This window comes from Sus scrofa, chromosome 6 (assembly GCF_054392235.1).
Source record: "Sus scrofa isolate SSC_HxYL_T2T_F1_AM1 chromosome 6, Sscrofa_HxYL_maternal_Yorkshire_Landrace_v2.0, whole genome shotgun sequence".
Taxonomy (NCBI): domain Eukaryota; kingdom Metazoa; phylum Chordata; class Mammalia; order Artiodactyla; family Suidae; genus Sus; species Sus scrofa.
Genome location: NC_139388.1, coordinates 68,186,862 through 68,201,898, shown reverse-complemented (window position 1 = coordinate 68,201,898; position 15,037 = coordinate 68,186,862). Strand labels below are relative to the sequence as shown.

General features: G+C 57.7%; 2 protein-coding genes across 2 annotated transcripts; both read left to right on the top strand.

Annotated features, from left to right (window-relative positions):
- Window positions 1-153: 153 nt before the first annotated feature.
- Window positions 154-2,642, top strand: ANKRD65 (ankyrin repeat domain 65). Its single transcript, XM_084962546.1, is given in 6 exon segments — window positions 154-355; window positions 497-690; window positions 903-1,437; window positions 1,831-2,158; window positions 2,345-2,448; window positions 2,450-2,642. Coding segments are annotated over 6 exon segments (1,260 nt in total). The 5' UTR covers window positions 154-301; the 3' UTR covers window positions 2,495-2,642.
- Window positions 2,643-7,465: 4,823 nt separating this feature from the next.
- MRPL20 (mitochondrial ribosomal protein L20) lies at window positions 7,466-12,482 on the top strand. Its single transcript, XM_003127507.7, has 4 exons — window positions 7,466-7,605; window positions 7,691-7,801; window positions 9,378-9,455; window positions 12,118-12,482. Exons 1-4 carry the CDS (start codon window positions 7,519-7,521, stop codon window positions 12,289-12,291), a joined length of 450 nt encoding a protein of 149 aa, XP_003127555.3. The 5' UTR covers window positions 7,466-7,518; the 3' UTR covers window positions 12,292-12,482.
- Window positions 12,483-15,037: the final 2,555 nt, after the last annotated feature.

The following is a 15,037-nucleotide window of genomic DNA, read 5'->3' as shown; positions in this document are numbered from 1 at the left end:
TTGGGCAAGTTCCTGCCTGCCTGGCCTTTGTCTCCCAGGATGGAGGACAAGCCCAAGGCCCTGGCAGGTGACAGAGGCTGAAGGGGGCTGGGACAGGGGCTGCGGCCTCCCCTGAGTAAGTTGCTGGGTAAACACTGTGGGGACTCGGCTGTTAGTCTGGCCGGGGAGGCACCACTGCCCCTGCCAACCCACACGCAGCTGCCGCTCTGGCCCTGTAGCCCTGTGGGAGCAGACACGCCCACTGCTGCACCTTCAGAGCTTCACGAAAGGGCCCTTCAGGCTGCGGCTGGGCCAGAACCACATGGACGGTACCCCCAGCCAGAGGACGGAGCCCCTGGGCAGGGTTCCTTTGAGGGTAACTGGGAGCCAAGGCCCTCAGAAGCTAAATGGTGGCTGGGTTCCCCTGGGGAGAGAGGGGTCTATGTTGGCCTGGGGACAGTGGGCCGGCTCTGGAGTGTGGCTTCCAGCGTCCATGAAGGATCCCTGTTCTTGCCAGACGGACTCCGAGGTCTCAGAGCCTGGAGAACTGGAACTGCGGTGGTCGGAGCTGGGCTCCGAGCAGGCCCTGGGAGCTGGGACAGAGGGGCCCGGCAGCCCCCCAGCCTGGGGGCGTCTGCTGCAGGCTGTGTGGCAGGGTCATGTGGGCCTGGTGACTCAGCTTCTACGACAAGGGGCCAGCCTGGAGGAGAGGTGAGCCCCCAGATGGGACACAGTACCTTCGTGGGGGTGAGGGTGGGGGTAGGGGTGGGGGTGGCAGCGGGCACCCCTTCACTGGCTGGGGACCAGCTGCCCCTTCGGGGCCGAGAGGGGCCCCTAAGGTGGGCAAAGACGGCAGATCTCTTCGCCCGGCAGGGGCCCCATCCCCGCCCTGCCCGCCCACCACGCACCTGCTCACCTTGCAGGGACAGCGCCGGCAGGACCCCCCTCCACCTGGCCGTGCTGCGTGGCCACGTGCCGCTGGTGCGTCTCCTGCTGCAGCGCGGGGCGCCGGCGGGAGCCTCAGACCGCGCGGGGCGCACGCCGCTGCACGAGGCCGCCTGGCAAGGCCACTCTCAGGTGGCCGAGCTGCTGCTGCGGCGCGGGGCGCGGGCGGACGCGCGCTGCGGGGCGGGCCTCACGCCGCTGCACTGGGCCGCCGCGCTGGGCCGAACGCTGCTGGCCGGGCGTCTGCTGGGCGCGCGGGGCCCGGGCCCCGAGGCAGCGGATGCGCGAGGCTGGACGGCGGCGCAGTGGGCGGCTGCGGGCGGCCGGCTGCCGGTGCTCGAGCTGCTGGCGGCGGGCGGCGGCGCGGGCCTGGACGGCGCCCTGCTCGTGGCGGCAGCGGCCGGGCGCTCGACGGCGCTGCGCCTCCTCCTGGCGCGCGGGGCGCGGGTGGACGCCCGGGACGGCGCAGGGGCCACGGCGCTGGGCTTCGCTGCCGCCCTGGGCCGCCCACAGGTACGTCGGGGCCCAGCTGCCCCCGGCCGACCCCGGCCTGAGTGCCCGGGAGGTGGTGGGCAGGGCTGGCGGGGAGGGGCCGGCCACCGAGGGCCCAAGGGCCGCCCTGACTGTGCTGCCCCCTGGTAACCGATTCTCAGGCCCAGGGAGGGCACACGGCGGGCAGTAAGATAGTCACTGAACACCAGGCCTACGTCCAGTTAGCGCCATCCCCTCCCCCCGCAGCCAGAAGGGGCACCAGGCACCTCGGGACTCTCAGGGGCACAGTGGAAGAATCCCCAAGTCGAGGCCTATAGGTGCGGTGTGGAGAGAGAGGCTGCCAGGGGCTGAGGGCAGAGGTGGTCCGGGCCTGGGCCAGGCCAGAGCCTGCCCTCTCCTCCCCTCCTCTTCTAGGACGTGGAGGTGCTGCTGGAGCACGGTGCAGATCCCAGCCTCAAGGACAGGCACAGCCGCTCAGCCCTCCACAGGGCTGCCGCCGGTGGCCACCTGCTGGCTGTCCAGCTGCTGGCAGCCTGGGGAGCTGAGGTAGACGCCCAGGACTCATTGGGCCTCACACCTCTGCACTATGCTGCTCGGAGAGGCCACAAGGAGGTCGCAGGCCACCTTCTGGACAGGGGCGCGGAGGTCAATGCGGCTGGCTGGCTCCACCAGACCCCCCTGCATCTCGCTGTGGAGCGGGGCCATGGACCCACTGCAGAGCTTTTGCTGAGCCGAGGGGCCAGCCCCACACTGAGGACGAGGTGGGGGCAGGTGGCCCAGGACCTGGGACCTGCCCTCTGTGGACAGCCCGAGAGGCCCTAAGGGTGGCAGGACCAGAGCAGGACAGAAGGTTCCGGGCTCCCTAAGCCTCAGAGCAACCCAGGCTCCACTCTGAAGGCCTGAGGCCACCCACCAGGGTGGAGGCGGGAACTGCCCAGAGGTCCTGGGGGAGAAGCAGGCAGCGGGCCAAGCCCCAGTAACAAGCAGGTGGCCGGAGCTGGGACAGCCTCACTGACTCCCGAGGCTGCATCCCCCCTGCAGCCCCAGCCTTCTCCACGCTCTTTGGTCGAGAGACTGAGTTGTGGCAACAAAAGTGACCACAGCTGATGTGTCCCCTTGGTGGGTCCACCATGGCAGCGTCTGCTTGCAGTGCTCCCTCTGCACATGTCTCCTTACTTGCTGGGTTCCCTTGGATTTGGCATTCGTCCCCTGCCACCCATTCGTTAATGACTGGGCCAAATGAGAGGCCAGTTGTCTTCCTCTGCTGCCGTCCCCAGCCCAGGTGGCCTTCTCTTACCGCCCACCCGATACTCCTCTGCTCGGTACCCCCCCGGGCCAGGAATGCCCCTGTGCACCAGGGCCCCCTGGCTTCTCAAAGGAACCAGTGCTCCGCTGCCAGCCGGCCCTGCCCTCCTTTCCTGCAAGAACCTCGGTAAAGGCCTGAACTTTCCCTGGGCCCCTGCACCCTCTTCCTGGTTGACTGTCTGTGCCCCAGCGGGGCGTGGTGTGCCTCCCGTAGGGAGATCTAAGGACTGCAAGCCTTTTTTCAAAGACATTAGCCTCTCCCTGTCGCCCCTGAGCCATCTCCGTAAGTTCAAAGTCCTGCAGTACAAGTGCAACCAAGGGACAGTGGTCCTGGTGGCCACCTCTGTGTCCTCATAGAAGATCAATGGCATTATTCGGATATTCTGGAAGAACAGCTTTGGAGGACAGATTTCACTTTGCAACAGGGAGAGTTGTCATGCCAGTTTTGTGCCTCTCCCAGGGGACCACGGGAGCCCTTGGATTTTTCTCCCAAGACAGCGGAAGCCTTTGGGGAGTTGGTGCTTCTGTGACTCTGTCCCTTTGGCTCACGGCGTGTGCAAGTGCAGAGCGAACTGAACTTAGGAGAGAGACACCCAGGAGATCAGGGAGATGGTGGTGCCCTTGCAGTGGAGGCAAGAGACGCGGGCAGCATAGGATGATCCTGTGGGTACAGCCCTCTGGGCTCGCTGGTGGCTGGAGGAGAGTGGCCAGGGCCGGGGTCGGGGGACATAACCAAGACTCGTGTGAGGCCGAGGCGGGGGCCTGAGATGGAGGGAGGCTTCACGGGAGATGAGGATGTGGAAGGGGGCGGCTGGAGCGACATCTTCGACATCTTCAGAGTCCTCAGAGTAAAGGTGGTTTTTAAAGCTACAGGACGACCCCATGCCCAACTCCCCGGCAGCCTGAGCTGTGTGAGTTTTAGGTGGGTCCTGCCCTGTGGCCGCCAGGCTGTGGGGAAGCTTGTGATGACCGGGACCTCTAAGACCGTCCTCGACCTCCAGGGCCCACAGGTCCTCAGCAGTCTCGGCCTCTGGCCTCCCGTTTGCTCACTGGTGCTGGGCCCATGCTGACTCCACTCCCACTGTGGCCTTTGCGCCCTTGTGCACACCGGGCCTTGCACTTGCTGCTCCCTCTGCCCGCTCCATCCCGCTTCCTGCATCACTGGACCGCCCCCCCCAACACTGTTCTAATAGCATTTAAAATGGGAAAAAGGAGTTCCCCGTGTGGCTCAGTGGTTAATGAATCCTACTAGGAACGATGAGGCTGCGGGTCGATCCCTGGCCTCGCTCAGTGGGTTTAGGATCCAGCATTGCTGTGAGCTGTGGTGTAGGCCCCTAGCCTGAGAATCTCCATATGCCACAGGTGTGGCCCTAGAAAAGATAAAAAGACAAAAGGGAGGGGGGCTTGAATTTAAAATGGAAAGCTCTTCTTTAAGGAGAATGCTAGTTAGTCAACGTGGAAAGTGTTCCGAAGCCAATGACGGCAGTGACGGACGGAGGGAGTGAATCCTCTCGGGGCAGGGCCACGGAGAGGGCCACTCGCACGTCCTTTCCAGGCCCCAAGAGGGGTCAAGCTTCACGTCGAGGGTGGCATTTCAGCATTTCAGCCCACGGCATACTTTTCCTGGCAGCCCCAGATGCTGGCTGAGGACAGCACAGGTGCTCAGGTCTGGCGTTTCTGCCCAACCCAGGGCTTCCCTTCTAGGCGGTCTTTGGGCTGGCTGAGGTGCTGTCCCATCCGCATCTTCTCTCTTTTGCAGGCATGGCCCAGCACACTCTGGGCCTCCCCCTCCTCTCAGCAGCTACAATAGGAGGGCCTGTAATGACCACAAAGTGTTTGTCTACAAACTATGTATCAGCTACAAATGAGGTGGAGAAGCCTGCTGTGGCAAATGACATAGTGACCAAGGAGCTGACACCACCCATGTCCACGTGGGCTGCCCTCACGGCCTCCTGATACCGTGAACTGAAGACACTGTAATTTCTGCAGCATTCTGCTAAAAACGGGTAACCTGACCCTAATCACGAGGAAACAGCAAACACACTCAGATTGACAGGCCAGCCTGTACTCTTCAAAAATGCCAAGGTTAGCACAAATTGTAAGTCAACTATACTTTTTTGTTTTTTGCTTTTTATTTTTTTAGGGCTGCACCTGTGGCATATGGAAGTTCCCAGGCTAGGGGTCGAATCAGAGCCACAGCAACGTGGGATCCGAGTTGTGTGTGCCACCTACTCCACAGCTCACGGCAACCCCAGATCCTTAACCCACTGAGCGAGGCCAGGGATCAAACCCGTGTCCTCATGCATCCTAATCATGTTTGATGAAGGGAACTCTTTATACTTTAATAAAAAAGAAAAAAAAATGTTAAAGGAGAAATTTAAAGGAAAAGAAAAACGCCAAGGTCAAGAAAGACAGAGAGGGAGTTCCTTTCATGGCACAGCAGAAACAATCCAACTAGGATCCTCGAGGATGCGGGTTCCATCCCTGGCCTTGGTTGGGGGGTCAGGGATCTGGCCTTGCTATGAGCTGTGGTGCAGGCCGCAGATCCTGCAGAGTTCCGTGACTATGGTGTAGGCTGGCAGCCGTAGCTCCAACTGGACCCCTAGCCTGGGAACTTCCGTATGCCATGGGTGGGGGCCAAAAAAAAAAAAAAAAGAAAAAAAACGGCGGAGAAAGGCTGAGGAACTGTTCCAGATTTAGGACTGATAATCAGACAGACATAACAACCACACAAAGTGTACAATTCTGGACACTCGACAGAGCTGGAATAGGCACCGTGGACGAGACAGCAGTGTCGCATTAATGCTGAATTTCCTGATTTGGATCATGGTTAGAGAATGTCCTTTTCTCGGCAAGTACAGTGAAGCGTTTAGCTGCTCCGTGTCCTCGCCCACGGGCCGGAAGAAGCATTGACAGAGACAATGAGTTTAAAATGGAGGAAAGGTAAACAGGTGGTGCATTTGGGTAGAACACGTTGGGGAGTTTATTTTAATATTTTTATTAAGGGCTATAAAAACATCCAGAAAGTTAAGTAAATGTGAGCAGTGATGTGTGTCCTGATAAGAAGAACTTTCGCTGCCTCCTTTCCCTTCACGGTGGCCTTCATATCACAGGAGGCAGCGATTCTGCCCCATTTTCGCTTCTTTTATTACGTGCTGCAGAATTTCTGAATCCGTATCCTGCCCTCAGTCTTCTCCTTTATAAATCAAAATCATTTTCAATCCATTGTTTAGAGGGAGCCTATTTTTCTTTTACTGTTCCACAATGAGGACTTTTTTTCCCACAACTGGTCCGTAATGCGATGGAGTCGGTTTCCCCCCCAGTCTGTTGAAGGAAAAACCTGTTCCAGCTGGGCTTATCGATTTCACCAGAATTGTTCTAAGATTTAAAAGCAAGTTTGACTTGCTCTTGGCAAAGTGGCAAGAGCACCCTGCAGGGTCCGTAACGGCCCGAAGTCCCTCAACAAAACCAGGAGTTTCTTAAACTAGTCTTGCAGCTTTTTTTTTTTTTTTTTACTGCTTTTTAGGGCCGCACCCGCGGCATATGGAGGGTCCCAGGCTAGGGGTCCAAGCGGAAGAGCCGCCGGCCCACACCACAGCCACAGCCATGCCAGATCCAAGCTGTGTCTGCGACCTACACCACAGCTCAAGGCAACACTGGATCCTTAACCTACTGAGTGAGGCCAGGGATCGAACCCGCAACCTCATGATACCTAGTCGAATTAGTTTCCGCAGCACCATGACAGAAACTCTGCAATTTTTATTTTTATTTTTTTATTATTATTATTTTTTTGCTATTTCTTGGGCTGTTCCCGCGGCATATGGAGATTCCCAGGCTAGGGGTCTAATTGGAGCTGTAGCCACCAGCCTACACAAGAGCCACAGCAACGGGGGATTCGAGCTGCGTCTGCGACCTACACCACAGCTCACGGCAACGCCGGATCGTTAACCCACTGAGCAAGGGCAGGGACCGAACCCGCAACCTCATGGTTCCTAGTCGGATTCGTTAACCACTGCGCCAGGACGGGAACTCCCGCAATTTTTAAAATCAGACTTAAATTATAAGCTACAAAGTTACAAAGCTACAAAGAAATCACGCACTCCATTCTGCCACCTTAATTATCTTATGTAATAACGGTGACATAATGGTAAGGTGGTAAGATAGTGACAAAGTACTCGCAATATAAACTGCTCTTCCGGAGTTCCCATCCTGGCTCAGTAGTTAACGAATCCGACTAGGAACCATGAGGTTGCGGATTCGATCCCTGGCCTCGCTCGGTGGGTTAAGGATCCGGCGTTGCGGTGAGCTGTGGTGTAGGTTGCAGACCTGGCTCGGATCCCGCGTTGCTGTGGCTGTGGTGTAGGCTGGCGGCTACAGTTCTGATTAGACCCCCAGCCTAGGAGCCTCCATATGCCGCGGGAGCGGCCCTAGAAAAGACAAAAAAAAGATAAACTGCCGTTCCAACCGTCTTAAAGCGCACAGCTTGCGAGCGAGTCCCCTATGGTAGGCAGTGCGCAGGGGACAGCTCCGCTCCGCCTGGACGTCGGCTCACCTGCTGTGGAACCTGCGCTCGCGCCCCGCCCCGCCCCGCCCCGCCCCGCCCGGCGCTCCCGACGGAGCCGGAGCATGCGCACGGGAAAGGGGCGTTGGCGCGGGCCCGGAGCGCACGCCCGACGCCCCGGAAGTCCCGCGGCGGGAGGAGGGCGGTGAGGGAGGCGCTGACCTGGAAGCGTTCTGGCGACCTGGCGGCGGCGTGGCCCGCGCGCTGGTGAGTGGAGGCGCCGGACGGCGGGCACCATGGTCTTCCTGACTGTGCCCCTCTGGCTGCGGAGCCGCGTCACCGACCGCTACTGGCGGGTCCAGGAGGTGCTGAAACACGCGCGGGTGAGTGTGCCGCGCGGCCCGCGCCCCCGCCCGGCCCTGCGCGCGCGGGCCCCGCCGACCGCGTCCTCTCCCGTTTCTTGACCAGCACTTCCGGGGAAGGAAGAATCGGTGCTACCGGCTGGCCGTCAGGGCTGTGACGAGAGCGTTCGTGAAGTGCACGCGGGCCCGCAGGCTGAAGAAGAGGAGTCTGCGGACGGTAAGCGCCGCCCGTTCCCCTCGCTGGCCGCTGGCGGGCCTGGCCCCGAGAGCGGGCCGACGAGCTGTGCGAAGTACCGGGCGCGCGGGCGTCGCAGCCGTGGATCGTGGAGATGCAGCGGCTCGAGCCCCCCTGCTCCTCCCGAATCGGGAACTTGGGGTGGTGCTCCGTCTGCGTTGCGCGTTGCCTAGACCTCTGGATGGGTTGCGTGCTCGTTCAAACCTGGGAAGCGCTGACGCTCAGGAGGAAAGCGGGCTGAGCAAAGAACGGCTTGGGCGTTCCCGTCGTGGCGGCGCGGCAGCGAGTCCGACTAGTATCCCTGAGGACGCGGGTTCGATCCCTGGCCTCGCTCAGCGGGTGAAGGATCCTTGTTGCCGGGAGCTGTGGTGTAGGTCGCAGACGAGGCTCGGATCCCGCGTGGCTGTGGCTGTGGTGCAGGCCGGCGGCTGAAGCTCCGCTTGGACCCCTAGCCCGGGAGCCTCCATGTGCCGCGGGAGCGGCCCTAACATGCAAAGAAAGTTATACAAATAAAGAGCGGCTTGAAGAGCCCCTACAGATAGCCACGCAGGGCTCCAGCACCACTCTCACTCACCCTGACGTCTGGCCCAGCCCCCTCCGAGACTCCGGCTTTGCTGCCTGAACAGACCCTGCTCTCCCCTGGCAGGCCAGGTCCTTCGTGTGGTCCCTCCGCCCTTCCCTCCAGGCTCTTCACTTCTCTGCAGTTTCCTCCCTGCCTGGGAGCACCTCTCAGTGGTTCTTTTCTACAGAGCATTTGCCTCAGATTCCTCGCTCTTTGTATTCCTGCCCGGTGCCTAAAACCGCATTCGGGATTAAGGCTTTACGGGTATGGTTTTCCTACTAATCTTGTGGAGAGAGGGTGGCATTTGGGTAAAGAGCATCAACTTTTGCTCACTATTGTATTTCAGCCTATTTGACCGAAGAGAACTCTGACTTTTTTTTTTCAGGGCTGCCCTCATGGCATATTCAAGTTTCCAGGCTACCGCTTGAATTGGAGCTGCAGCCACTGGTCAATATTATGCCACAGCAACACCAGATCCGAGCCTGTCTTCGACCTACACCACAGCTCATGGCAACTCTGGATCCTTAACCCACTAAGCAAGGCCAGGGATCAAACCTGTGTCCTCATGGATACTAGTCAGATTCGTTTGCGTTGAGCCACGACGGGAACTCAGGACACTTACTTTTGTAGTTCCTTTAACAAAAAACATTTTTTTCGGTCAGAAATTTTGCTGGGAGCTGGACGTAATATATAACTAGTTCTTTATTTGTGTGTGTGTGTTTTAGGGCTGTACCTGCGGAATATGGAAGTTCCCAGGCCTGGGGTCAAATTGGAGCTACAGCTGCTTGCCTACGCCACAGCCACAGCAACTCGGGATCTGAGCCCTGTCTGTGACCTACACCACAGCTCATGGCACAGCCAGATCCTTAACCCACTGAGCAAAGCGAGGGATGGAACCCACGTCCTCATGGTTCCTAGTTGAGTTCATTAACCACTGCCATGAAGGGAACTCCTAAACAACTAGTTCTTAAATCTCTCAATGTTTTCTCATTTCAGCTCTGGATTAATCGGATTACAGCTGCCTCCCAGGAACACGGCCTGAAGTACCCAGCGTTTATCATCAATTTGATTAAGGTAATGGTTGAGAATGTGGTCCAAGCCTGCATGGTCCCCGTGTCGGCACCCTAACACTGCCTTGATTCGTGGGCTGGAGTTTGGCAGGTTCAGGACTTGCCACCCTTGTCCCGCCCTTGCTCCTCTGGTAGCACAATTGGTAACAGGGCACGTGGTACCAAAGCCATGAGTCTTGGTGTGTACTCATTAAGGAAGAAAGGTAGAAGAACTTGGCTTTAACTTTAGACTTTAGTTTGGGAGTTTTATACTGAGGGAATTCTGATGAGGTAGCAGATCAAGTCGAAACTCATAATCAAAGGAGTGCCCCAGCGGCTTACTGATTAAGGATCTGGCATTGTCACTGCTTTGTCGAGGGTTCAGTCCCTGGCCTGGGAACTTTTGCATGCCACAGGCTTAGCCAAAAAAAAAAAAAAACTTGGAGTTCCCGTCGTGGCGCGGTGGTTAACGAATCCGACTAGGAACCATGAGGTTGCGGGTTCGGTCCCTGCCCTTGCTCAGTGGGTTAACGATCCGGCGTTGCCGTGAGCTGTGGTGTAGGTCGCAGACGCGGCTCGGATCCCGCGTTGCTGTGGCTCTGGCGTAGGCCGGTGGCTACAGCTCCGATTCAACCCCTAGCCTGGGAACCTCCATATGCCGCGGGAGCGGCCCAAGAAATAGCAACAACAACAACAATAACAACAAAAGACAAATAGACAAAAAAAAAAAAAAAAACCTTATGATTGAAAAGAAGGTGGAATATCTCGAAGGGAGTGAGTTAAGCATGTGTGACAAAAATCTTGGTAACTTGCATCTGGTGGTCAGGCTACTGTTTCTGCTTTTGTGTAGGAGTTCCCATCGTGGCTCAGCAGTAGCGAACCTGACTAGTATCCATGAGGACTTGGGTTTGAGCCCTAGCCACGCTCAGTGGATTCAGGATTTGAGCATGAGCTGTGGTGTAGGTCACAGAGGTGGCTTGGATCCCGAGTTGCTGTGGCTGTGGTGTAGACCAGCAGCTACAGCTCTGATTCGACCCCTAGCCTGGGAACTTTCATATGCTGTGGGTGTGGCCCTAAAAGGATAGATAAATAAGTAAATAAAACTTCTTAAAGAGCTGGAGGGGGAAGTTTACTGGTGGCTGAGCTGGTTAAAGATCTGGCATCACTGCAGTGGCTTGGGTCGCTGCTCTGGTGTGGGTTTGATCCCCGTCCTGGAACTTCCACATGCCTTGGCCGTGAGAAGGGGTAAAAAAAAAGAGACTGCTGGAGGGAAAGGATGTACTAGGCCCTGCCCCTAGCCCTTTACAAAAACCTTAAGGGTAAGTCTAGGTGTGACACCTCTGCCTTACTGGTGGGGAACTAAGGCTCAGAAAGGAAAGGGACTTGCCCAAGGCATGGGGAGGGGGTCCCAGACGGTAGAATAGGAGCCATTCCTCCCTACGGCTGTGCTGATGCCGCTTTCTCCTGCGCCTCGAGCTCACTGACACTGCCTGTAGACCTTGCTGCCGCTTTACTTGATGGGAGACTTACTTGGCTTTCTTAGGAAATTAGCAACACTTGTCTTTGTTGTTGTTGTTGTTGTTTTTAGGGCTGCACTTGCAGCATATGGAGGTTCCCAGGCTAGGGGTCTAATCAGAGCCGTAGCCGCAGGCCTACACCACAGCCACAGCAATGCGGGATCCAAGCCGAATCTGCCACCTACACCACAGCTTACAGCAACACTGGGTTACCACTGAGTGAGGCCAGGCATCCAACCCGCGTCCTCATGGATGCTAGTCAGGTTCGTTAACAGCTCAGCCACAATGGCAACTCCAAGAACACCTGGCTTTGATCCTGGGTTCCTCTGCTTACGCCTTACATACCTTTTCTGTTTTACTCTTCATCATTTGTAAAATTGGAATTGTGGTTTCCTCTTCCTAGCTGACGTAAAGAGCAGCCCGTGCCAGCAGTCTGGGTGATGGCCTTGGCCTGTGGCTGGACAGTGCCCCTCCTCACCCCATTTACCCTCTGGTGTCCTGCTCGGACAGGTCGCACCGCTCAAGCAATCTGTGCTAAGGTTGCTCAAATCATAGGACACGCAGCTAAAATGCATTTTTAAAAAATTTTTTTTTCTTTTTAGGGCCGCACCCATGGCAGATGGAAGTTTCCAGGCTAGGGGTTGAATCTGAGCTACAACTGCCAACTTGCACCACAGCCACAACAATGCCAGATCCGAGCTGCGTTTGCGACCTACACCACAGTTCATGGCGACACTGGATCTCCCACCACTGAGCGAGGCCAGGGATCAAATCTGCACCCCTCGTGGTTACTAGTTGGATTTGTTTCCATTGCACCATGACTGGAACTCCCGAAATGCATTTCTTTTTTTTTCTTTTTTTTTGTCTTTTGTTGTTGTTGTTGCTATTTCTTGGGCCGCTCCCGAGGCATATGGAGGTTCCCAGGCTAGGGGTTGAATCGGAGCTGTAGCCACCGGCCTACGCCAGAGCCACAGCAACGCGGGATCCGAGCCGCGTCTGCGACCTACACCACAGCTCACGGCAACGCCGGATCGTTAACCCACTGAGCAAGGGCAGGGACCGAACCCGCAACCTCATGGTTCCTAGTCGGATTCGTTAACCACTGTGCCACGACGGGAACTTCCTGAAATGCATTTCTGATGCTCACACAGGCTCTGCTTTTCTTCCCAGTGCCAGGTGGAGCTCAACAGGAAGGTACTTGCAGATCTAGCCATCTATGAACCAAAGACTTTTAAATCTTTGGCTGCTTTAGCCAAAAGGAGGCGAGAAGAAGGATTTGCTGCAGCCTTGGGGGACGGGAAGGAGCCTGACGGCATTTTTTCCAGGGTGGTCCAGCACCGCTGATGGGGAGGCTGACATCGACTGCCCTCTGCAGCGGAGCATCTTGGGAAAAGGCTTCCCCTGTGATGATTGTACTGCTGTTTGTAAGTTTGACTTGCCTTTGTGTTAAATTTATATTTCAGTAACAGGCCTGAGTGGTGCCGGTTCAGAACTGTCTCGTATGCATTGTACAAGTAAAGGTTATGTGGGGTTCAGTGTGGGGTGTTTTTTGGCATCAACAGACACCTCAGGGGCACCGCACGTGGGTGCCCCGCCTCTGGGCCGGGTGGTGTGAAGGGGGAGGCCACCAGGCGAGGGGTCAGCTGTGCGTGCCCTTCCTCTCAGAAGCCTGGCTCTTCCTGTGAGCTGGGGGCCGTTTGTGCCGGCCTCTGAGCGCTGGCCGGCCTGCCTGCTGTGCGCCTTGCCCTCTACCGTAGTCCTCCTAGTTTGTTTCCAGCAGGGATTCCCTGGCTCGGCTCTTCAGCCACGAGCACCAGCTGGTTTCCCTTAGTCCTGAGCCCAGCAGGGGCAGCAGGCAGGGTGGCTCTCATGGTCCCAGTCTCAGGTGAGCTGCCCCTGGTGGGGTGACCAGATCACCTGGAGAGCCTTAGACTCTTGGCTTCATTAATTCCAGGGAAATCACACAGCAGCCCCGCCCACCTCTGCTGACCACAGCCACATGGAGGTGGCGTCACCCTCCCTCAGAGACAGGGCCTCCCCCCTTGCCCTCTTTGGGAGCTCAGCCTGCCTGTGATCCACCCCACCCTGCCCCAACGGTGCTCACCAAAGCGACCTGGTACCAAAATCCAGGGGACACTGTTAGCCCTTGACCTCCAAAGACCATGCAGCTGTCCCTCTCCCCTCTGCTCTAGGAGAGCTCTTCAGGCCCACAGCAGCCCCACCGTCTGCTTGCTGGGGACTCCACTGAGCTGCTCCGACCCGGGACCTCTTCGCTCTGGGTCGTGTCGTGACGTCCTCCACCCTGCGATAGTCCCCCTGGCAGTCACCCCTTCCTGGGACCTCACTGCCCGGCAGCCTGAGCTTTTGAATCTGCCTACATTTCTCCATCCTCACTGTAGGCCCCATTGCTTCTGGCTCCAACCGCTACACTGGGTTCCCAAGAGAACCTTGTCACCAGGTCCAGAGAGGACCAAGAGACTGCAGGTGTGTGGAGGCAGGAGGCCAGTGCTGTTGGGCCACACCTAGTGCAGTACCTGACCACTCACGCACTAGTGTGTCTGTCTTCCTTTTTCGAACCGCACTCCTGGCATTTGGAACTTCCCAGGCTAGGGGTCAAATCGAAGCCACAGCTGCTGGCCCACATTGCAGCCACAGCAATGCAGGATCCGAGCCCTGTCTGCGACCTACACCACAGCTCATGGCAACGCTGGGTCCTTAACCCACTGAGCAAGGCCAGGGGTCGAACCTGCAACCTCATGGTTCCTAGTCGGATTCGTTTCCACTGCACCATGATGGGAGCTCCATAAATGCTGTTGAAGAGACAACAGGGTGGGGGATCCAGAGAGCCCTCTGGTGTCAGGGGCCCAATTCTGTGCTAGATGCACCGCTGTGGAGGAGCTGCCTCCTCTCTCTTCATCTCCATAAAGGAAGGTGGGATGTGGCAGACAGCTGTGTGCTGTTCCTGGCAATTGCGCCCCCTCTGGCTGCAGGACCCGGGTTTCCTTCTGTGCAGACCCAGGTGCCATGGCCCTGTCCCCAGCCCCAGTCTGGCTCTGACTGGCTACAGCCATAAACTTTTCCCTCTGGCTAGTCACTGCAGGAGATGGGAAGCATCCCAGGCAGGGGCAATGGAAAACACTGTTTCCAGGGGGTTTCAGAAGAGGAAATTCTTCCTTTCCTGGACAGTGTGCTATTGTAGCCCACAGAGGAGACATGCTGGCGATGCCGGCTTGGGGGGTAGGAGCAGGGGAGCACGGTTATCATGTGGCCTGTGGGGATGAGAGACAGGTTTAGTTGGCACTGCTTGAGCTGCAGGATTAAGTCTCTTCAGGAGTGAAAGCCAATGGCACCCTCCGGGTTTGGGGTTTCAGTCATGGGCGCAGTCACTGGCAGCTCCTGTTCTCCCGCACCCATCCAGGCGCCTACCCTGCCATCTCCTCTCCACCCTGCCCTCGCCCGGTCTTTTCCACATCCTCCCAGGTTCTTCCACTAATCTCGGTGGAAGTTTGGGAAAACTTTAGTAATAACGATTACCGCATCGGACGCGATTACAACACTGCTGTCCGGTGACGTAAAAATTCATTGATCCTGGGAGCGCCTGGTACAACCGATGAGGAAATGAAGTCAAACCCGTCGATGGCTCCCCGCTGTTTCCAGGAGAAATGGCTGGAAACTACCCTTTCTTTTCTGTATGGACTCGACTTGTAGGCGAGAACTTTGAGAATATGGCATTAACACGTGTGCCCCAAAACCTGGTCTCAGTAAAGGCTAGAGAGTAATGACCGCGCCGGCTGCCTCGAAGACCTCCGACACCGCCACCCAAGCTCTGGACCCCTGCCCTGCAGGACGCAGTCCCGGCGGTAGGAGAGCCGCCCCCACTCCCACTGCCCGGCAAGGGCCCTGCCCTCCCCTGGGCCCCCGCGGGACCCCCCAGAAGCCTGCGGCTGCAGCGGAACCCTCGCGACCTCACGGACCCCGGCACCAGCTGTGCGCCAGGACCGGAACCGGCGTCTACGGCTAGTACTTCCGGGTCGCGGCCGCGGCCTCGCTAGGGCGCCGCGGGGCCTCCTGGGTAACGTGCCCGGCCCCG